The sequence below is a fragment of the Corythoichthys intestinalis genome, chromosome 17 (genome assembly GCF_030265065.1).
Source record: "Corythoichthys intestinalis isolate RoL2023-P3 chromosome 17, ASM3026506v1, whole genome shotgun sequence".
Taxonomy (NCBI): Eukaryota; Metazoa; Chordata; class Actinopteri; order Syngnathiformes; family Syngnathidae; genus Corythoichthys; species Corythoichthys intestinalis.
Window position 1 is genome coordinate 9568194 of NC_080411.1, and position 24973 is coordinate 9593166.

At 38.4% G+C, this 24973-nt stretch overlaps 2 protein-coding genes across 4 annotated transcripts in view; one reads left to right on the top strand and one right to left on the bottom strand.

Moving 5' to 3' along the window:
* aak1b (AP2 associated kinase 1b) overlaps positions 1-4377 on the bottom strand; it is a 42146-nt gene extending 37769 nt beyond the window's left edge. For all 3 annotated transcript variants that reach the window (XM_057818950.1, XM_057818949.1, XM_057818951.1), the window contains exon 1: positions 3538-4377. In XM_057818950.1, coding sequence (XP_057674933.1) covers positions 3538-3700 — 163 coding nt within the window. In that variant the 5' untranslated portion in view covers positions 3701-4377. The remainder of the gene's footprint in view (positions 1-3537) is intronic.
* Positions 4378-6826: 2449 nt separating this feature from the next.
* anxa4 (annexin A4) overlaps positions 6827-24973 on the top strand; it is a 37902-nt gene continuing 19755 nt past the window's right edge. The window contains exons 1-4 of the mRNA XM_057819207.1: positions 6827-7092; positions 20593-20643; positions 24030-24117; positions 24526-24620. Coding sequence (XP_057675190.1) covers positions 20635-20643; positions 24030-24117; positions 24526-24620 — 192 coding nt within the window. The 5' untranslated portion in view covers positions 6827-7092; positions 20593-20634. The remainder of the gene's footprint in view (positions 7093-20592; positions 20644-24029; positions 24118-24525; positions 24621-24973) is intronic.

A 24973-nucleotide genomic window follows, 5' to 3' on the forward strand; every position in this document is an offset into this window, starting at 1 on the left:
CAAAGGAATAATCCGCTGCCACCCTCCCACTTCAAACGGATTGGATGTGGAACTAGGGATAAACTCAATTCAATTCACAGCAGAAGGATGACAAGAGCTTGTTTTTCTGTTTATTACTTGTACAGTGGAACCTCTACATACAAATTTAATTGGTTCCAGGACCTTGTTTGTAAGTCGAAATGGTCGCATGTCGAGCGGGATTATCCCATAAAATTACGTTTTAATTCGATTAACTCGTTCCAAATCCTGAAAACCTATACTAAATCCTTCATAAATACTGCTGGGACTATTACAAATGGCAATTACACATAAGAAAACAAATAAATTATACATAAAATTTAGAATAATAAAATAACAATCCTCGTAATAATGATAGTAATGTAGCAATGAATCGGGTTCTAATGTGGCTGATGTGTTTTGCGTGCTCTACCTGAACGCACAGCGTGGCTGACATGACATAGTGAAATAGGTGAAGTAGAGATTTCACTTTCTCTTTTAATGTTCTGTTGTTGTTGGTGTCAGCTGTGGCAGACAACGTTGTGTTGCAAAAGTTCTGAAATGATTAAAAACCTGACGAAGCTGGCGATGTTACAATAATAACAATTGTCACCTTAACTCATAAAGACTGTAGAATGGAGGTCGTCGGAGAACCATCAAGATCGTAAACATTCTACGACTGTATTGTCAAGCCAGTTCAAGGACACGCACACCACACTCATATTTTTCTATCATTTCCATCTTTATTTCAAGGGTAAGCATCACCTTTTTCCTTTCATTCACCACCTGCACTAACCTTCTTGGAACCTATGTTGTTTTGTCTCCCAAGAAAATCCGCCGTGCGTCCGTCTTGCGGGAAAACAAAGAAATAGCGGTGCTGTCTTAAATCGTCATATTCTGAGCTTGTCATCGGATATAGAAACAAATGGAGAGTAAAATTTTACGCTGGATGTTGAAAAGATTGTATGTCGAGTAGACATGTGCCGATTACCGGTTTCAAAGTATTCCGTGGTATGAAAACGTCAAGGTTTTAAAACCGGAAAAATTTTCCATCATACCGTCCCTAAGGTATTGGCTATTTTGATGTCCCAAAAATGCATGGAGAAATCCCTCTGTTGCAGCTGTGAGACTCAACCCTCCCCCACTGGTTGTTGCTTGTGTCAGTGAGTCAGCTGTGCTACACGATGGCTGGAGTAGGTGAAACTCCCGAACTTTTTCCTCTCCATCAAAGAGAACAAAATCGCGGGTATGGGAATACTTCTGCTACAGAAAAGTTACTGACAGACTTGGTTTAGAGGAGGAGTGCCAACCTACATGTAAAACATATTTGTGGAGGGTGGCTGCCGAGGAGGCAATACTTTGAATATCATTTCGCATTGATACGAAATTATATATTAGTAAACATTGTCATGAAAGTTTCCCACTAGCTACGAGAGTTAACTCTAGCTTGTTTAGTGTGTCTAGCGGTGGTAAAACGTGTTTTTTTTCCCTCTCTGGCAACTGCGTGTTGAGAGTGTGTGTATGATGGAAACATGATACATGTCATACACGTGCTTTTTATGGAAAATAATTATTTTTGTCCTGATGCTAACAATGTTGCGCTGTGGCTGGCCCACCTAAAGGACTGCATTTATTTTAATTTATTTGGAATATATATTTTTTTTTAATTTCAACTTAAAATTATACTTATGTTCCCATTTGGTAATATGTTTTGAAAAATAAAAATTCAGCTAAAAGGAAAAAAGTTTAAAAAATTTTTTTTTTTAACCCAGATATTTGAAAGTATCACATTTTAAACCGGTAATTGCAATACCGTGATACCAGGGTTGAAAGTGGGCCAGAACAGTCAGGAACGCAGTTCCGGTATAAGATTCAGGGCCAGAACACAGTTCCGGTATAAGATTCAGTGCCGGAATGCTGTTCCGGTATTAGATTTGGGGCCAGAACGCAGTTCCGGTACACTGGGCTCTGATTCCGAAAATACGACGGCAACTGTCAAAACGCTACGTTAAAAAAAAAAAAAAAAAAAATGCTAAGCTGCCACAGATGCATTTCATCTCCAAGAAGAAAAACAATCTACCAACATCAGATTTACATACACAAGTGTTAACAACAAGCATAATAAAGTGCTTGTGTAGCGTAATCAGTTTCCACCAATATTTATTATTTATTTTATTCCACGGTCGGCATGGAGGTTTCCCCAGCTGCTGCAGTTATCCGAGTCTGACGATGAAATGTGCGAATGCATGCAGCAAAGCAAAACGCCTGGACTCATTTATCCTTTCAATTGGCTTACATACTGACATGTGATCAGCAGAGATAGTTAGCTCTGATTGGTTCAAATGTGCATGATTTCTGGAACAGAAAAAAAAAAAAAAAAAGGTTGTTGAATTGATGCAACAAAAAAGGGCAATGCAACATAAAATGGATCAAATCTTTAAGAGCAACGAAAGAGTTGAGGCTTATTTATCATATTTAGTTTTATTTGATGTGATGGGGAGGTTCAGAAAATCTTAGCTGTCAATGTGCACTTTGGACTTTTGTTTATTTATGTTAGGCTACTTATTCATTTCTTTATGATTTAAAAAACAAAAGTCAATGTTTGCACGATCTTCAAAATATATTCCATTTCACTCTGCGTAATATAAGTCATTTGTACATTTTTTTTCTGAATGTACGTTAGTTATATCTTTATTATTAAAAAAAAAAGTAAATGTTTACATTAATTTCAATTTTAATATACATCTTATGTTCTTAAGTAGTTAATATTGAGATTTGGCATTTAGTATGTGAGGGAAAATAAAAATTAGGAGATGGAGGTTTGGGTTATTGCTGTTTTTGTTAACTTTTATTTTGCAAATCATTGAAAAATACAATTTTGAATGAAAATCAGTTTTTGTGTGTGTTATAGAAATAAATGTGCTAAAACAGTTTTCTTTGCATTTCAGTAGTGAAAGAGGTTTGCCCCCCCACAAAAAACAAAGAAAAAATAAAAATTTCTGGCTCCGTGGCGACTTTTACGTCAGGGAGTTCTGGCAAGAAATTCTAGCCACTTTCACCCCTGCGTGATACTGTGATATTTTGGCTTAAGGTTATCATGCCGTCAGAATATCATACAAGCACATGCCTAATGTCGAGGTACCACTGAACAGTAAAATATCGACCGATAAAGTATCGATAATTGTTATGATTATTATGTCGCCGTCTTGAGAAATCAACGTTATGGTGTGCCTGTTTCATAAATCGTATCGGGAGGTATCCAGAGGTTCCCACCCCTAAGTACTACTGTCAGTATCTGTTGAAGACGATGCAACAGAGATGAAGTTTCAAGGGACACAAGTGATGCTTGTCATACTCTTATGAATGGGTGTAAAACGAGATGATTTTTTTTAGACACTAATCTTCAAGATGGATATCTTGTTTTTTTTCTTCCTAGCTCATGAACGATTGCATACATGTGCTTTTTCTTACGTCAAATATTGTTCTTAGCTCAATAAAGGTTGGGGAAGAAAAGACTAAACATAAAATTCCCCTGTTCACCTTCGGCTATAATCTCCTCCACGGTGACTTGGTGGCGGCCCACAGTGAAGGCTCTCCCGATGAAGTTTCCTCCGGCATGGCTGGACCCGGAGCTGCTGCCACCTCCTCCAGAACCAGGTCCGGAACTAACCAACTCACGACGCGAATCGAAGAACTTCCTCATGGCGTCCAATACGACAGGATTTTTTTTAATCTTAATCTTAATAGGGATGCTTTGGCAGAGTGTCTATTTGCAGCATCCAAACGCTGAAATTAGTGTCGATGTCGCCGAAACATAAAAAATTGGTAGCAAAATGAAAACGCGTTGCTCTTAGCTGTTATGTAAATGAATTGAGGCTATAACAGCATCCTTCGGGTAGTCTCCTTTTGAAGCTATTTAGCTCGTTTTATCCAATGAAAACATCGGTGTTCTGTTCCATCTCTCGTTGCAGCTAGCTAGATGCTAGCTCCTCACCCGCTATGACATTTCGTATTTAAGCTTATCCAGGTTATCCTCTGGCGTTGCGGGGCTTCGAGTGCGGTGGAAAGCAGCCTCGCTGGTCCAGTATTCCCATCCTCAGTCGAGCTGTGTGGCCGTTCGGTGGCTCATAGCTGCGCGGGTAGCCATTTAATCACATCAACTGACGATAACCAGATTTTTTTTTCAATGTCGCTCACCCTGTCTTGCGCAAGGCAGCCCTTCGTCGGCCACACTGTTTAAAATAAAGCTCAAAACGTGACACGTCCGTAAAAAATATTAAAGGGCGGTCGGATATTTTTGTAAACCCTATGCTCCAATCTCTGCAACCACAGCGTTCTCTGGCTGCCAAAGATATCGCAACATCCTTCGCAGTTGCCGTCAAAGCGCTCAAGGAATTGTGGGTAGTGTAGTTCAACCAACGCAGCTGCTTTTTTTCTCTCTCTCTCTCTCTCTAACAAACTTTATTCACAAAAGGACAAATACAAATATGGGTGAACAATTCACATACAATCAACATATTTACAACAACAGCAAAAATAATAGGGCTGTCAAACGATTAAAATTTTTAATCGAGTTAATTACAGCTTAAAAATTAATTAATCGTAATTAATCGCAATTAATCGCAAGTCAAACCATCTATAAAATATGCCATATTTTTCTGTAAATTATTGTTGGAATGGAAAGATAAGACACAAGATGGATATATACATTCAACATACGGTACTTAAGGACTATTTGTTTATTATAACAATAGATCAACAAGATGGCATTAACATTATTAACATTCTGTTAAAGCGATCCATGGATAGAAAGACTTGTAGTTCTTAAAAGAAAAATGTTAGTACAAGTTAGAGAAATTTTATATTAAAATCCCTCTTAATGTTTTCGTTTTAATAAAATTTGTAAAATTTTCAATCAAAAAATAAAGTAGTAGCCCACCATTGTTGACTTACACAATGCTCATGGATGCTGAAGCCTATAAAATCAGTCGCTCCCAAGCGCCAGCAGAGGGCGGCAAAACTCCATAAAACACAACAAGTGAGCGTTTCACTGTGTACTGTCATTTAAATCTCTCTGAGCGGGGCATCTGCGTTAATTGTGTCAAATATTTTAACGTGATTAATTTAAAAAATTAATTAACACCCGTTAACGCGACAATTTTGACAGCCCTAAAAAATAATAAACAAAATGGTGGGGGTTAATTTTAACACAAGCTGTACTGTGTGCAAAGTCTTTTGGTCTATAGCAGAGGTGTCCAAACTTTTTGCAAAGGGGGCCAGATTTGGTGTGGTAAAAATGTGGGGGGCCGACCTTGGCTGAGGTCCTTTACGCAGAACAATATATTTAAGCAAATTTTAGCAAGCTATTCTGTGTGTCACATTTGCTTTATTTTTTATTTTTTTTAATTAATAATTTCAACAATCTCACAAATAGCGTTCTCTTTCGACTCTCGGGCTCTTGCGAAATACTGCTGCTGCGAAATTGAACTAGCTTCAAAAGTTGCTTCAATTTCTCACTGCGTATCTTCCCCGTAATCTTGTTGTACATGTCAGCGTGTCTTGTTTGGTAATATCGCCTCACATTGAATTCTTTAAAAACAGCGACTGTCTCTTTGCAAATGAGGCAGACACAGTTGTTGCGTATTTTATTGAAGACATAGTCCAATTTCCACCTATCCTTGAAGCGTCAGCCGTCGCAGTCAACTTTTGTTGTTGTTGATTGTCGCCATTTTAGAAAATTGGAAGTCAAGGATCACACGGGGTAATGTTGCTTAGAGTGCTGGTGCCTTTTAGTGGGTAAATGAGGAGCAGCATTTAGTGTGTAAGCTACTTCATATGCTGGTAGCAGTACTGCTGACAAATTTATTAAGTCTGTGTGCGGGCCAGACGTTATTGATCTTATGACAGAGGCTGGGGGCCGGATGAAATTTGACCACGGGCCGCATTTGGCCCCCGGACTGCACTTTGGACATGTCTGCTCTATAGCTTTGGGGTTCAAACAGGAACTTAAATCGTCCAAAAATAAAGAAAACATTTTCCCAAAAACATGACAATTTGGTCTTTGATTAGCATATTTTACACAGTGAATTTGACATTTTGCCAATATTAAAATAAGATTTATAACATATATTTTATCCATTTCTGTTTCTTCAACGTTGGATAGGCCAAACAAAATATGTCTAAAAACAATTTTTAATGATGGCGGAACTTTGGAATTAATATAATTGTTCAGGTCAACCCAAAAGATGTGGGTGTAAGTACATTCCCTAAACAAATGGGGAAATCGTTTCCTCTGCATTTCCACAAAAATAACATAACGTATCAATATTAATTTTAAATTTAACCATTGTTGTCTTTACAGGATAACGGCTGTGAAGTAATTTGAGTATGATTTCTTTAACTTTATTTCGTAATAAATATTTTGTAGGCAAATGCCAAGTATGTTTCCGTTCAATATTTTTCGTATAAATTATTCCAATAATAAATTGCTGCAGGTTTGGAAACTATCTCCCCTTATAAGTCCTCTCAAACAATGACCAACGCAGCTGCCGATCTCCCCCCTCATCAAGTTTGTAGTCACATGTGGCGTTCGCGGCTAGTGGGTGATACCAGAAAACCCCATTGACAAACTGGTTTATTTCTCGTCACTCGGTTTAATTCGCGGTGAAACTTACAAAGACATGTAAAATACATCTACACATAACGCTATTTTATAAATCTCGAGAAAAATGTAGACAATTAGTCAAGTAGCAGTATTGCTTGTGTAACACGCCACACTTGTAGAGCTTCGTTTTTTTTTTGTTTTTTTTTTAAAAAGTAAATAAAGTGCTCAAACTGTGATTTGATTCGTGTATAGCTGTAACATCCGTACTTTGTCAAAAAAATCGAAATGTTTAACGCTAAGGTGAGATAGGAAGTGGCATAACTATCTGTGTTCCTGTTTTACTTGAACGCATCAGCAAAATGTATAGCAGCAGAAGGGGTGAAAATCATTCAGAGGAGGGGCTTGATGCTAGCTGAGGGGAAAAAAAGCTCGAGTTTCCGAGTTTACACTGTCTTTTGGTCTCCGATTGGACTGCACAATCAACTGCTCAGGTAAGGCTTTTGCTGTATTTCCGACGCGGCCTCAGTGTTGTGAACCATATTACTCTTTTCCCTGCACTTTAATTTGACGCAATGAGTTGAGACTGCAGCTCTGTGGGTGTACTCAGTGACTTTTGGGTGTGCCCAACTTTATAACAAGTTAACGGAGACTTCTTTTTTTCCCCACTCACCTTTTTTGATTTAACAATCTCGACCAACGTGCCAACGACAATTCAATAGCGATGTCTTTTGGAGGTGGAAGTTTTGCAATAAATGTATTCGTAAATTTCTTTTTCAATTCTACTATTGCACAATCCTACTGTTGCATGATTGTGACATTGCAGTGTAGGTCTGGGGTTTTATATCGTTAAATTAGGGCTGCAGCTATCAATTATTTTAGCAGTCGATTAATCTATCAACTAGTTAGTTCGACTAATCGGATTAGGAACATTTCAAGATTGCACTTTCAAAAGAGCATAAAATGCGAATACAAAATAAAATTCCCAAGTGTTTTTTCAAACTGCATAATTACAGTTTCATTTAAAAATAAATTAAAATACCCAAGCTTAGCTTCAAATGGTATAAAAAATAGATCTTCATTTGTTTAAGTACAACAAGAGAATCATTGGCTAACTTGCATAGCAAAAGTCCGCTAGCTTAAATGCGATAAAATGCTAACTTTTTATTCAATGTTCTTAACAAATCGTTCAAATACATATTCCCACAAAAAAAAAAAAAAAAAACAGCTAAATATACAGTGTATCACAAAAGCGAGTACACCCCTCGCATTTCTGCAGATGTTTAAGTATATCAAGAAAGCCCGCAAACAGTTAGCTGAAGACATGTCAACAAAGCACATGGATTACTAGAACCATGTCCTATGGTTTGATGAGACGGGCGGGCTTACTTGTGTACTGTCTTCAGAAGAGGCTTCCTCCTGGGGTGACAGCCATGCACAGCAATTTGATGTAGAGTGTGGCGTATGGGCTGAGCACTAACAGGCTGACCCCTCCACCTCTTCAATCTGTAACGATTCCACTCCTGTAACGAGTCACATGGCATTTTGGAGGGAAAATGACAAGCAGTACTCAATTTGGACATTTGGGGATGTACGTATTTACTAAGGGGTGTATTCACTTTTGTTGCCAGGGATTTGGATATCAATGGCTATATTTTGAGTTATTTTGAGGGGAAAATAAATTATTATATAAGCTGCACACAGACTACTTTTCATTGTGTAAAATTGTCATTTTGTCAGTGTTGTCCCATGTAAAGATACAGTTAAATATCTGCAGAAATGCGAGGGGTGTACTCACTTTTGTGATACACTGTACCTATGAACTAAATTACGAATGAGTAAAAAAACATCAGCTCAAAGAAAACTTACCTTTTGTTGATCTTAACAGGGAGCAGCTGGATTCAGCCATGTGAAATGAGTTAAGTCATATTCACTGTTGCCACTAAAGGGCAGTATATCCACCCACATGCATATTAATGAAGCTAAATGGAAACACTTTCAAAACAAACCATTACAGCACCACTCAAATAAAACAAATACTCGAAACGGCAAAATTTGATTCTAAGCTTTTTTCTAATTGAATTACTTGTTATTAATCGATTATTTGTTGCAGCACTACATCAGATGTGTTTTCCCTATATTAATTGTTCAAACGATGCTAAATAATTTACAAACACAATTTTCTAAACTCCATAAATCATTATAAATAGATTTTTAATATAGATGGATTGTGACTGGATGAATGCACATTTCGGATAGCAACACGATGTTCGAGTGGTTAAAGCACCCTTCTCTCACTCTAAGGTTATGAGTTAGTTTTCCTGTGTGCTATGTAATCTGCGATTGACTGTTAAGCATTGCACGATCTATGCGATGATGTGCCTCTCTTTTTTTGCCTGATAATGAGATGGGATAGCTGCACAAGCTCACCTATGACCTGATGGAGCAGGGACAGATATCCGTTTTCAAATTGGGGGGCGGACGGGGCAATGAAAAAATTAGTTATAAGTATTGCTGCAACGATTAATCGATTAACTCGAGTATTTCGAGTACAAAAAGCTTTGAGTATTCGTTTAATTTGAGTGCTTTTATAATGGTTTGTTTTGAAAGTGTTTGCATTTAGTTTTATTGATTTGGGTTGATACACTGCCCTCTAGTGGCAACGGTGAATATGACATAATTCATTTAACATGACTGAATCCATCTGCTCAAGACCAACATAAGATCTTTTTTTTTTTCTACGCATTTGTAATTTAGATTACACGTAGAGGTGGGTGGGAATCTTTTAGCACCTAACGATTCGATTACGATTACGATTCGGAGGCTACGATTCGATTATGAATCGTTTAGTGACGCCCTCCTCCCAGCTATTATCTGCTTGTGTTATGTTTCGAACATTTGTTACAAAAATTACACAAAAATCCTCTCAGGCTTAAATTAAGGACTATTTCATCAAGTCAACAGTTCAAAACGGTAAATAAAATACTCAAGTCCCCGTTCTGTATCAGCAGCTTTAAAGTGCCTGTGACACGAAAAAGCATGTTTATTTAATAATACACGCGGTATTTTATGCCCCTGAATGATATGGGCCGCTTGGATGTGTGTGGAAGCGATCGCTGTTTTTATTTAGTTTTTTGAATCCCGCGCCATGAAAATGAGTGACTTCCGGCTTCGGTCTTGCATTGAGGAGGAGGGCGCTGTGACGTGTACGGTAGAAGACGTCCTCTTCACGCTACAGCGTACTGTTGTGTATGAGGACGAAGGATTCAGCTGATTTTGCGGATTAATACGTTTATTTTTCGCATCACGCCAGCCAAACGGCTGCAGAAAAATCATTCTGTATGAGGGAGAGGCGTATGCACCTTTTTGGAGTTTCAAAAGGTTCCCATTCACCGTGGATATTTACTGTGGGACCACTGGACTTACGAGGAAGTGAGTAAACATCTTGTTTTGTATTATGTCAAATACGAATACAGCGATTACAAAGTAAACACTACAAACTTCCTTTAAATGAAGGACTACTTACGTTTGATCATTGATAGGCATGTAAAAAGCTCTCCTAATGCTAATTAGCAGCAGCACATTAGCTGCACAACAAATCCAGCCACCTTCCTCCGGGGAACGAACTGTAAATTGCTCTCCGCCGGGCGGTTTGCCGATCCACTAAGATAATCGACAACCGGGTCGTCATGTCAAATAATCCAGGATAGTTATGTGTGATTTTCCACTTCGAAGACTTTGAAACATCACTCGGTTCAGGTTAGCATGTCGGCTAGCTGTCACGGCTTCTGGTTTGTTTACATTTTCCGAAGCCGGGGAAGGGAAATGACATATGTCCGATTTAGGTGTCATAAAATATCGTTCGGGAGGTGCGACAGTAAAGGTGAAGTCGACATTTTTGACCATTATGGAGTAATTTTGCCATGTCCTGAATAAATGCATTTTTATTATTTCATATTCAATTCAGCACAAGACTGTTATTTGTCATGAACATGCCATTTATTTAGCAATTGGGGAAAATACTTGGATAAAAAGAATATCCTGTAAAAATATTGAAGTAAAGAGACAGAAACAATGACATTTTGCCGCTCTCTTCGTCGCGTTTTCTTCGTTGTGAATAGTTCCCCCTCGATGGGCTGACTGGTCCTTCTCAAGCCATTTATATAGCTATTGGGGAAAATACTTGGATAAAAAGAATATCCTGTAAAAATATTGAAGTAAAGAGACAGAAACAATGACATTTTGCGGCTCTCTTCGTCGCGTTTTCCTCGTTCTGAATAATTCCCCCTCAATGGGCTGAATAGTAAAACCGATGAGCCCAGTCTACCGCTGACGTCATCCACCTGTTGGGGATGCTAAAGCCCTATAATGGTAGGCGTGGCTAACCGGCAGATTAAACTAATTTCTCGTCATCTGTGCTTTTCTAAATTGTTGTATATAGTCGAATCGTCTCAAAATATGATTCTAATTCACATAATAATGCCATTTAAGACTTTTTTTCTCGTGTCATATGCTCTTTAAGCTACATTCAATTACTTTAATGTTGTGAATCAACCGTTAAAGGTGTTAAAATTGCTCCCGTTATTTTCATAATTTCCCTTCTGTCAACTTTCGACATGGGAAAGTTTTAAAACTGTTTTAAAGATAGATTCAAGTCAAGATTTTGCCGATTCAGGAGTATTTTAGATCAAAAGTTAATTAGGTTTGCTTGGAAGGTTCGCTACAACAGTCTTCCAGGGAAGTCTACTGCTTTAAAATGGCGGTTGTTTACTCACGCTGACAAGTCTGTCATTTTGCATCTAGTTTTCTTTACATGTGCTGCTAACTCCGCCGAGTCTGTCTTTTCGCATCTAGTTCTTTATACATGTAATATCTACCGTAGCATTATGTGGACATAGTTTGTAGCGATTGTCGGCAGCAGTCAGTTATTATTGTTTTTTCTTTTCTAGCTAGTGGTATGAGTAGAGCCAGAGCCGTGAGTTGAGCATTGTCATTACCAACAAGGCTAATGTTTACTCTCGGTCCATTCCTCATTGCGTCCCGAACACCGCACTGACTGTGCTTTAGTTAGGGTGACCAAACGTACTCTTTTACCCGGACAAGTCCTACTTTCACGTAGTATCCTCGTCGTTCGGGCGGGTTTTATAAATTCATAAAAATGTCCGGTTTTTATGATTTTTCACGGGACCAATTTGAAGAGAATCCCTCCGGCCGCTGGGTGGCAGCGCCTGCCTGCGATGACATGGCTCCTAGTAGTAGGGGGGGAAGGAGTAGTTCTTCTTGTTTTTGTTGGCAGTTTACCCCCATCATGAAGCATTTCCGCCATCTGCTGGGTTAACGATTTGGCCACAACGCCTGAAGTTTTTTACGATAAATACGTATATAGTGGCAACTGTTGACTTGGTATTTTAATTTATTTTTAAGGGAAGTTGCATTTCTGCATAGTTTGAAGAAACACTTGGGAATTTTATTTTGTGTTTGCATTTAGTGGTCTTTTGAAAGTGCGATCTTAGCAACCCTTTGTTTTACATTCAAGGACGTACGTTTTGTTTCAACATTGGTAGGGATGATATAACAGCATAGCCTGCATGAACACTTTTTACTCGTAATTGGATATTAGTAAGACCAAACAGATTGGGTGAACGGGGTCAGGACTACATTTCTCATGAATATGAACTTAATTAATTGATAGGCTAAATCAGAGGTGCTTATTACGTCGATTAGGTCGACTAGTCCATCGCAACGCTAGTGTGGGTATCTCGTGGCATCCTAAAAGAAAAAAATTATTTACATAGTTAATTATGATTATGTTGTTGCATGTGAGGTTATGCACCACCCCTCTCTCTCTAAACAGCTGCTTGCTCACATTTTTCTGGTTCTATAGTTTCCAGTAGAGGTCACTACATTTCTCACAGTTTAATTAACGTTAACAGTTGAAAACGCATACAGGAGGACACTTCTCTCTAAGCAGCTTCCTACTCGAGTTTTGCAGGTTTACAAGTTCACTCAGTTTAATATTATGCTAACTCTGATGCAGGTCAGACTTTCAGTAACAAAACTAGTAGTGGTGTGTTTCCCACCTCCACAACATTGGCATGTTTTTAAATTACTTACAGTGGCTGCTGCTGAGAAGGAAAAAGAATGGACAGGCACATTCAGCAAGTGAAAAGGGGTAAATGTAAGTCTGACCATAATGAAAATAATTCACTTGATAACGGTAGGGTCAGTTCTATCCTTACAACATATGGGAAGACAATTTAAATTACCGTATTTTTCGGACTACAAGTCGCACCTGAGGATAAGTCGCACCAGCTATAAAATGCCCAACGAAGAGAAAAAAAAAAACGTATACAAGTCGCACCGGAGTATACAGTACTGTGCAAAAGTTTTAGGAAGGACATCTGCCTAAAACTTTTGCACAAAACTGTATATATATTTTTTTTAATTATTGAATTTATTAGGATCATGGAAGCTTCCACTTGGGGAAAATATATACATACAGTTATTACAGTATATCCTGTATATACATAATATGATAAAAATATACAGTACTGTGCAAAAGTTTTAGGCAGGTGTCCTGCCTAAAACTTTTGCACAGTATTGTAAGTCTCATTTTGGGGGGAAATTTACTTGATAAAATCCAACACATAGATCAGACATGTCTTGAAAGGCAATTTAACATAAAATAGATTAGAGAACAACATGTTGAATAACTGTACAGTGTACAGTGCATGAACAACGAAATGGGGATATACTGTCCTCACCAGGACACTACGGCTCAGTCCTGGCTATTCAGCGGGCTAAACTCCCAAATGACGATGCTGGACATCCGTATAATTTGCTGAATCAATTTCGTCCCCGATACTAAACAGGTTCGCATCAACGTAAATAAATGATAATTAGGTGCTTTTACAGCAATGACATGGCACAAATGGTTATCATGCATTCGCTAGCATTAGCGCATCGTTCAAACAACCACACAACTGGCTCTAAGTGTCCGATCGCGGGTGGAAAACACACAGCAACAACAGAAAAGATAATACACACAGGCGTTGCATCTGTAGATATATTTTACAAGCATAAACAATGAACATAGGTTCGCAGCCGTGTTTCTCTCTCGCTAACTCGCCCACTCACTCAGAGCTACGTAGCTGTCGGTCTTCTTCTGGCATGTGAGCGCTCTTCTTCACATAAACAAGTGCAAGTGCGCCCCCACGTGGGCGTGAAAGCACCACAAACTAAAAGCATGCATGTCAATAATACAATTGAACACACATTGCCAAAGGCAGAACGCGAACATCGCCATAGCTATTAAATTATTCAGATAACTATAGCATTAAGAACATGCTAACAAGTTTACCAAACCATCAGTGTCACTCCAAAACACCAAAATAACATGTGAAATGATATAATGTGTTAATAATTTCACACACAAGTCGCTCCTGAGTACAAGTCGCACCCCCAGCCAAACTATGAAAAAAAACTGCGACTTATAGTCTGAAAAATACCGTACCTATATAACAACTCATTATATAATGCATATAATGTTGCTTAAAAGTTGGTGGGGACAATTTGTGCAGCCTGAAAAGTTGGTAGTGTTATGTCCCTACCGTCCCTATGCAAACCTACGCCCTTGTTTACATCTCCTAAATATCATTCTGCAGCACATTAAATGTTCGTAATATGATTACTCAATTATTTGAACCAAATAGATTAAGAAGATTAATCGATTACTTAGGTTAATTGACTAATAAAATAATCGATAGCTGCAGCCCTAGTCATAAGATTAGTGGCAATACTGCTAAATAATGAACATTTCCCCAGGTTTGGAGAAGTTTTTTTGTAATATTTTGAGCAATGGTCTTAAACCTTTGACCAGGTGATAAAAAGCCTATTTCAGTTAATTTGTTGTTTTCAATAAATTGCCTTTTCAAAGTGCTTTTTATCACACTCCCCCTTCATGCCTTTGCATATTGTAGCTATACTTAAAACCTCATTGAGATCCAAATTTGCAAAATGCAAATTCACGCAATTTTTGAACTGGTTTTAAGATTTTGATAAGAAGTTTTACCAGTTTATACTGCTACTGGGCAGGGCGCTACTCTGTCTATAGCGACCAGCAACAGGTGCTTGTTTGTCTGCATTTTCTTTGTCAGAATTGCTGCAAAGTTTTCCTGCTTTAATTTTGCTGCTTGATGAAAATAGACTAGAAACGATTGTTCATTAAGCAGTAGTCATGGTGATATATTACGCGCTCTTCTTATGGATTTACCATGTCCAAGGCGGAAGTAGCTGGCAGCAACTTGAGCAGGTAAGGACGTGCTCACGGGAATGTTTGTTGCAATGGGACAATCCGAGTTTGGGAAATATAAACTTTAATCTGCTTGTAACTGGGGATATTCTAGCAGAGATCTCCAGGCACAGGTCTCCTGGAAATGATCGCAAAAACTCTCGTAAGGGGAGGAAGCGAGGGAGGAGAGGTGGCGTTCAACTTGGGTTAAAGCGACAAAAAATTCTCCGTATTCCTCTCCCTACAATAATACTCGCTCAGTCACTAAGGATCAAGATTGACGAGCTTCAAGCAAATTCAAACCATTTGCCGGCATATAGGAATGCCTGTATCATGGCTGTATTCTAAAGACACGGACGTGGATTTCTCGATCAGCGGTTTTGGGGCGCCTGTCAGGTTGGACAGAGATGCAGAAATCACAGGGAAATCTCAGGGTGGTGGTGTGTGTGTGTATACATAAACCACTGTGGTGAACTGAGCCGCGTTTTCTAATTTCATAGTCAAGCCAGCCACACTTTCTTTTCTGTTGCGTTTCCCTTTCAGGTTTTACCAAACAGCGACAGACGGCGTGTGTGGGTTGGAATAGCTCTGTATAAAAAACATGACTGCTACGTCACGCGGAAGTGTAGTCCCGTGGTCAAAAAAAAAAAAAAAAAAAAAAAAAAGAATGATAAATGCCTAATAAAAACTTTTGTAAAATCATGCACGCGTTTTCTATAATTGTGTGTGTGTATAAAGTGTGTATATTGACAGATCATATTCAATTTGTGCTAGGATTTACAGAAACAGATGGAAAATGTGTAGCTGTCTAAATGGAAAAAAGAAAAATCCACGAACAGCAAGGAGAGTTCTACGAATGTGCACTGATAATGAATAAAAAGGTCAAATGACATCACTGCTATTGAAGTTTTAATCAAGTCAATCAATTAAAAAAATCATGAAAAATTTGAAAAAAAAATTATAGATCAATTGGAAAACAAAGAGGTGTTCCCCAACCTTCAAGAAGAGTACTTCTACCCTGCACTGGTTTTGGGTCAAAAGATCAAATGGTCTAAGTTTGAAGTTATTAATTACATTTTAAAGAATGATTAAAAAATTCAAATAGATAATTTGGAAAACTAAAAGGTGTGCCTTGATCTCCGAGTAAAGTACTTCCACCGTGCACTAGTTTGGGGTCAAACGGTCAAATGACCTCGGAGCTATTGAAGTTCGAAGTTACTAAATAAATCTAAAAAAAAAAATCATTTAGAAATTATGAAGAGATAAATTGGAAAACTAAAAGGTGTCCCTTGATCTCCAAGTAAAGTACGTCGATCCTGCACTGGTTTGGGGTCAAAAGGTCAAATGGCCTAGGAGCTATTGAAGTTTGAAATTACTCTAAAAAATTAACATATCATTTAAAACTTATGGCGAGAGAAAATGGAAAGCTAAGAGGTGTGCCTTGATCTCCAAGTAAAGTACTTCAACCCTGCACTGGTTTGGGGTCAAAAGGTCAAATGGCCTGGGAGTGACTGAAGTTGGAAATTACTTAAAAATATATATATTAAAGAATTATGGAGAGATAAATTGGACAACTAAGAGGTGTGCCTTGAACTCCAAGTAAAGTATTTCAACACTGCTTTGGTTTGGGATCAAAAGGTCAAATGGCCTAGGAGCTATTGAAGTTTGAAGTTACAAAATAAATCTTAAAAATCATTTTAAAATTTGAAGAGATAAATTGGAAAACTAAAAGGTGTGCCTTGATCTCCAAGTAAAGTACTTAGACCCTGCACTGGTTTGGAGTCAAAAGGTCAAATGGCCTAGGAGCAATTGTCAATCAATTTAAAAAAAAAAAAAAAATCATTAAAAACCTATAGAGGGTCCAGGTAAGCATGCCAGGCTACTATTTTTGGATTTCTCCTCAGCTTTTAATACAATCCAGCCTCATGTTTTACAGTACATAGTTGATAAATTACTTGCAGAATTTAATATTTAAAGTAATCTTGTGAGCTGGATAATGGACTTTTTAATAAACAGAACACAGAGAGTTAGAGTAATGTTGTCTCTCTGAAAGGTGTGTCTCTTCTAGTGGTTCCCCTTAGGGTTGTGTACTCTCACCTTTACTAATCATCCGATTCACTAATGATTGTAGGAGTCAGTATAAAAATAGACACATCTTGAAATATGCTGATGACACATTGTCAGTTTACTACAGAAACATGAATCCCAGCATGGACCTGTGGTCGACGAGTTTGTTAGTTGGCGTGACAGATCGTTTCTCCAACTCAACACCTCTAAAACTAAGGATTTGTTTATAGATTGTAGGAAGAAACAACCTGCTCCTACTCAACCCACTTGTGTAAAAGGTAGAAGTATAGAAGTGGTAGAGCAGTATAAATACTTGGGTACTGTGATAGACAGTAAACTCAAATTTGATGCAAATACAGATATAAATAATATATATCTGCAAAAAGGGTCAGCAACGATTTTATTTCCTAAGGAAGCTTAAAGAGCATACGACAGCAGAAAAAAAGTCTTAAATAGCATTATTATGTGAATTACAATCATATTTTGAGACGATTTGACTATATACAACAATTTAGCAAAGTGCAGATGACGAGAAATTAGTCTTTTAATCTGCCGGTTAGCCACGCCTACCATTATAGGGCTCTAGCGTCCCCAACAGGTGGATGACGTCAGCGGGAGACTGGGCTCATCGGTTTTACTATTCAGCCCATTGAGGGGGAACTATTCAGAACGAGGAAAACGGGACGAAGAGAGCCGCAAAATTGTATTGATTCAATCTCTCTACTCCAATATTTTTACAGGATATTCTTTTTATCCAAGTATTTTTCCCCAATAGCTAAATAAATGCCTTGAGAAGGACCAGTCAGCCCGTCGAGGGGGAACTATTCACAACGAGGAAAACGCGACGAAGAGAGCTGCAAAATGTCATTGTTTCCGTCTCTTTAGTCAATATTTTTACAGGATATTCTTTTTATCCAAGTATTTTCCCCAATTGCCAAATAAATGGCATGGTCATGACAAATAACAGTCTTGTGCTAAATGGAATATGAAATAATAAAAATGCATTTATTCAGGACGACATGGCAAAATTACTCCATAATGGTCAAAACTGTCAACTTCACCTTTACTGTCGCACCTCCCGAACGATATTTTATGACAAATAATCCGGGCTAGTTATGTGTGATTTTCCGCTTCGAAGACTTTGAAACATCACTCGGTTCGGGTTAGCATGTCGGCTAGCTGTCACGCCATTTGGTTCGTTTACATTCTCCGAAGCCGGGGAAAGGAAATGACATGTGTCCGATTTAGGTGTCATAAAATATCGTTCGGGAGGTGCGACAGTAAAGGTGAAGTCGACAGTTTTGACCATTATGGAGTCATTTTGCCATGTCGTCCTGAATAAATGCATTTTTATTATTTCATATTCCATTCAGCACAAGACTGTTATTTGTTATGACCATGCCATTTATTTAGCAATTGGGGAAAATACTTGGATAAAAAGAGTATCCTGTAAAAATATTGAAGTAAAGAGACAGAAACAATGACATTTTGCCGCTCTCTTCGTCGCGTTTTTCTCGTTGTGAATAGTTCCCCCTCAACGGGCTGACTGGTCCTTCTCAAGCCATTTATATAGCTATTGGGGAAAAATACTTGGGTAAAAAGAATATCCTGTAAAAATATTGGAGTAGAGAGACTGAAACAATGACATTTTGCGGCTTTCTTCGTCGCGTTTTCCTCGTTCTGAATAATTTCCCCTCAATGGGCTGAATAGTAAAATCGATGAACCAAGTCTACCGCTGATGTCATCCACCTGTTGGGGACGCTAAAGCCCTATAATGGTAGGCGTGGCTAACTGGCAGATTAAAAGACTAATTTCTCGTCATCTGTGCTTTGCTAAATTGTTGTATATAGTCGAATCGTCTCAAAATATGATTCTAATTCACATAATAATGATATTTTAGACTTTTTTTCTCGTGGCATATGCTCTTTAAGTCCAACAGGACAAAGAACTCCTTCTTACCAAGTGCGATTAGGTTGCTAAATTTGTGCAATTCTTGCACTTAGAATGCAAAGCTGTTTATAGCATTTTTAAATTGTAGTCTGTGTGTTATTCATTGTATGTCTATGAGTTAGTATTGTGTTATCTGTAGGCTTACCTGCTGTGAGACCAGTTTCCCTTTCTTAGGGGACAATAAACTTAAACTGAACTGAACTGGTACTTGGGGACAAAAACCATCAATACCGAATATACTGGACTGTCTCAGGAAATTAGAATATTGTGTATTCTAATTTCCTGAGACAGTCCTGTATATATACACAGGACTGTCTCAAAAAATTAGAATATTGTGTATTCTAATTTTCTGAGACAGTCCAGTAATAAACCCTTCCTGGAAATAAATCTAAAATATCAGCAAAAGCTCAACTTCTTCTGATATCAATATCCAGACGGTTAGCAGTTTAGAACGACAAAAATAATTACATGCAGCTGATCTCCTCTCTGTATGTGACTGTCACCTTATGCTTAGCTATTAGCTTTTTATCTTAGTTAAACAGCACTCAGTAATGGAGAGTAGACTTGAACAATGCAGGAGAAATGATGCAGATAGTCTGAACCTTTAGATTTTAGTTCATAGGATGTTTTAGAATGTACGTGACTGTCTGAATAGATTATTGAATTAAGTCTACAGCTCCCAAAATACTTATTCTGTTCCAAATTATTGTGGGGGAAAGCTTAGTTGAGGTAAAGGAAGTGTCCCACAAGTTCCCCCGGGGTACCTGACCTTGCGATTGAGGACAAGTGCTGTATAAAATAGATGACGAATAGGTAGCATACTGAAAGGAAAAAGTAATAGTTGCAGTAGTGTACACTGCAAACATGCATCCTCGTGAGTATTTACATCCTTAAAGGAGTCAAATGTGTGTTGATGACACACACACGGCAACCCTCAGGTCTGACTGTTAAACAAACAGTACAGTACAACTCTTATGTTAACAGTATCTACATGCTTGATCACTCATTGTTTAACTAGTTGAATCTCTCCTTGATGGATAATAACCAGTAATAAATATCTACTCAACTGTTATTTAAACAGCGCTTTCACAACCGCAGCTGTAACAAAGCTTTTAACAGAATATATGACTTAATACAATCATCAGCTCACGTTTGTAAGTAATTTAAAAAGTAAATTGAAAGATAAATCCCACTTTAATAATCTCCCGAAGTTGGGTGGAGGGATTGCCACCAGTATAATGAATTACGGCAAATTAAATGAAACATTTCTGAACATCCTAGGAACACCTCAGGTTCTCAGCTCTCATGTGACCTTAAGCGCTGAAGAAAATTGGGAGATGAACCAACTGCTACATTAAATTGGATTAAATTTACTAGTGTAAACACCCAAAGAGAACATTTTGGACTTTATGTGGACATGTCAGCATGTAAAATGATCCACGCAGGGTGGGGACAGTGAGCCCTGCAGTGCTATTGATTTAATTACAGGTGTGCTCATGCAAAACAATTCTTAATGGAATTAGCTGGAACACAAGAGAGCTTGTCAACAGGCAAACACGAATGAGTGAGAAGCTCCATTGGATGCTGAGGAGCATGCATTATTGAGATGGGGTTAATGAGGGTTGTTAGGAACAATGCTACCTGATGCTACTGCTTCCATGTTAATTGAGTGACATTATTTTGCAGCTTCCCCTTACCCCTGGTACAGACATTTCATCTCATCTCACTATGGCTGCGGTAAGTTTGGCCCTATTTATTGTGTTGAACTTGACTGAATATCAATTAAATGTTAATCTGAGCCATACTGTGATACGATTTGCAATACAAGGCTTACGACAACGATGATTACACAATTCGGCCGCATAATAGTTATCGAAACATGGGTCAGGAAATCATTCCACAATATTTTACTATACAGTGGTACCTCTACTTCCTAAAATATTTGGTTCTGGAAGTAGTTTCTTAAGTTGAAAATTCTGTAAGTAGAGACGTATTTTCCCTGGAAATGCCCGAATGTATCCAAGCCCCCCAATTCAGTTATAAAGATTTTATAATGCATAAAAAGGCATCAAAACGTGTAACAAATGCATATTACAATTAGATTAGAGGTAGTCCCCGTTTTATGAACGAGTTCCGTTCCTGCGCTGGTGATGTAACCAGGATTTCCACGTAAATTGGAATTAACCGTTTAAATACCTCTAAACACCCTATAAATTAAAAACCAAAACAAAAAACAAAACACTATACAAAAACACATATTATACGTCATTGTACTGTCCTCGCCAAGACGTTACAGCGAAGTCCTAGCTAGACAGCGAGCCAAGCTCCGAAATGGCGATGTCAGACGTCCTTGTGGTTTGGCAACTTTATTCAGCTACTCATGACATCAACACTTGCAGAATAAAACTAAAATAAAATGAAATGAAATCCGTCTCATTTTGAATAACAGCCATTCTAATTTGCGTTTACAAGTAGCTGCTGATACAGCACTAACAAACGATTAGCATGTATCAGTTGGCGTCCGCAGGTCATCAAAAACAGTTACATAAACTCGCCCTAAGTATTCGACCACAATTGAAAACGCACAGTAAACAGTACAAAAGGGGTTCTATACAGCCGTCGTCTCTGGATGTTTCACAAGCAACAAATGTGCGCGCAGGCTGTCACCTCTTCGCTCGGCTGCGCTCTTCCTCATATGCGCATGTGTGGGATGGGCGGTGTGTAAATGCTCACACGTACGCTTCCTGCGCCAAAATACAAGCATGCACCACAAAACAAAAGTCAACATAAAAAAAGTAAAATAAAAAAAAATGTCAAGACAGGCGTCGTAAAGTCGAAATCGCGTAAGTCGGGTACTTCGTAACCCGGGGACTACCTGTACTAAATCGTTGCTCATCGTTACAGCGACATAAAATCATCCAGCACTACCTTGTATATGAGCCAATTAAGTTAATTTTCAATACTTTTTCCCGTTTACTAAAATATGTTATCTGAACTACCAGTGTTTTTATTGGCAGCCCTTTTAATTTTTGTCTTCGTCATTTGGATGAAAATACTTATTAGTCTTAGTCAAATTTTAGTCATTTCAAAATGTGTTCGTCTTCGTCTAGTATTAGTCACGAAATCTCATACAAATTACTCATCTAGTTTTATTCAACAATCACTCAAAATGTTTACGTTTTAGTCTAAAACTAAACGTTTCCGACAATTTCGAATGAACATTGACTGATGAGCACATATTGTAGCGTCTATAAGGAAAACATCAACTTTGTGATGATAATACATACTTAGCAGGAAAAGCTGTACATTATTTTCAATTAAACCCAGTTAGAAGCCACGAATTGTATAGAGAGGGGAAAAAAAATTGTCCGAGCATTTAAGAGGATGCTCGCCACGCTGATGCTAATACTAATGCTAACGCGAATACTATGCTAACGCGGCGAGTTACATACAGTGTGTTTTTTTACTACAAACATTTAAAAGCTAAAGCAACATTTCATATTCTCTCTTGCCGAGATAAAAAAAACTAAATCTTACCATGTGTTTTCAAGCAAGCAAAATGTAGCGAAGCCAAGCTAAACTCCGGTGAGGAGAATGAGGGAGAGACTCAGCAAATCTCACATGAGTTACACGACCCAAACACTGCTACAATGCAAGCTGATGTACAGTATGAAAATGTCACGCATCGTGAACATATGACAGAAACTATGTCCCATTTTTGTCTTGTCGGACGAAAACTGGCATTCATTTCGCTACGTTCCAGTCTCCCAAGCCACATTTTTAGCTCGTCATCATCATGAAAAAACTGTTCGTTGATTAAATATTTTCATTATCATCATTGTTGTCGAAAACAACACAGATTACACCTATTCTTCCTGTGCATATTTTCATGTTCTAAAAGAAAAATAGGATGTAGTGACCTTAAGACATTACGAAAAAAAAGTACCGTAACTTTCGACTACAAGGCGCACCTGGCTAGGAGCCGCCACCCACCAAATTTGACACGAAAATGGCATTTGTTCATACATAAGCCGCACTGGCCTATAATCTACAGCTGCCCTCATTGCATTATGGAATATTTACACCAAAAGATATTAACAGGTAAAACTTTATTTGACAGTAGGCATCATAAGACTTTAAGTCCAAATGAACCACCACGAAGCTTTGAACTAATTAGCTGCTTTGCTTGAAGAAGCTTCATTTGGCCATCACTACTCCCTTGAAGGAGACAGTCAACCTCTGCTGCCAACACTTTTGTCGTCCAACATGCCTCATAGCATGCATTGCAGCCCTACAGATGTTTATAACAATCAAAATTCATGTTCTGTGATAATTATTTCTTCAGTTACTGTTACATTTGTTTCATTAATTGCTAGCTATGGTATTTGGTAACACTTTATTTCACAGTGGTGCCACAAAACTGTCATAAGACCATCATAAATATGATATGACACTGCCTTGAGCATTAATGAATGCTTATAACAGATGTCATTTTGTGTCATCTGGCAAAGTATCTCACTTTTGAATGGATGTAAAAGATCCGAGCTAGAAATAAATGGAGTTAGTGACATAATTTTCCTAATAATACTTAATGACATTCGTCATAAGCATTCATTAATGCCCATGATAGTGTCATGTCATAAATATGACGGTCTTATGGCAGTCCTATGACGCTGCCGTCAGATAAAGTGTTACCTATTAACCCACACGTGTCAAACCGATTCCAGAAAGGGCCAAGTGGGTGCTGGATTTTGTTCCAACCGATACCGTGCAGAGAGTTTAACCAATGAACTTCCTACTGAAACAAGCAGCACCTAAAAATGTTTAACTGATTACACAGGTAAAAGATCTGATTGGTGAAAAGATGTCCTCTTCATTGGTTGGAAAGCAAACCTGCACCCACTTGGCCCTTTCTGGAATCTGTTTGACACCTGTGTATTAACCCAAATAAATAAGCAAATAAGCTGCACTGAACTATATGCCGTAGGATTCAAAATGAGGGGAAAAAAGTAGCGGCTTATAGTCCGGAAATTACTTTTCCCTGTAAATTAAGACACTGCACCACTAAACTCCACCCGCATTCTTGACTTATCAAATTTTTTTTTTTTTTTTTTAATGACTAGATTGGAAACCGTGGAACAGTGACCGAGGCGCCTGGGTTCGACCCTGAGGCAGACATGCAGAAACTTCGTGAGGCTATGAAGGGAGCTGGTGAGTCTCGTTATAATAGTGTCATGGAAAAACAAACAAGTCCTCCTACTTGTCAGGGAAGTCAAAAATTCCATCTTGCACAGATTTTCTGTAGTCCATTCATGCTGATGGCCTTGTGTTGTGCGTCATTTGTATGCATGTGTGTGTTATTACACATTGTAATACATTGCAGCAAGAATGCAGGCCTGTATAGCTGCCACGATCACGTTTCTATCAGTGGGTAGAGGGAATGTTGATTCTGTTAGCAGGCTTAATCATCCTCCCCTGACTCTATCCCAAACAGATGCTCTTTCTGTGGAGGCTAACTCACTTTACTCTGATTCTCTGACCAAATCATGTGACAGATGCCTCACCCATAAGCGCTGAAACCACCATTGTCATCTTTTTTAATGGAAAAATGTCTCGCAGGCACTGACGAAGCCGCCATCATCGAAGTATTAGCCCATCGCACCATCGCCCAGAGGCAGCGTATTAAGGAGGCCTTCAAACGGGCAGTGGGGAAGGTGAGAATACAAAGAATGGCGTTTTGTCACATCCTAGTTATGCAAAGGGACAAAATGAACCAGCTGGAGAGTTGAAAAAAAGCAGATGTTTTCACAACTTGGTCCCTTTGTGTTGTTCTTTTCTCTGTGCACAAAGCAGACTTGGGCTTTGTTGCTATGGTGCTGATAATGGGTCTATTAATCATTACAGTGGAAAAGAAGAAATGGATAACAGAACAGAAACGTGAACAGTGAGAGCTTTGTAATTTGCAGGAGGGAGTGACGCACCACCTTGTCGGATAGATAAAAAGTATGCAGTAGCCAAATATTTGCTGTAATCCAGATCATATATTCATTAAATGAGTACAACTTGG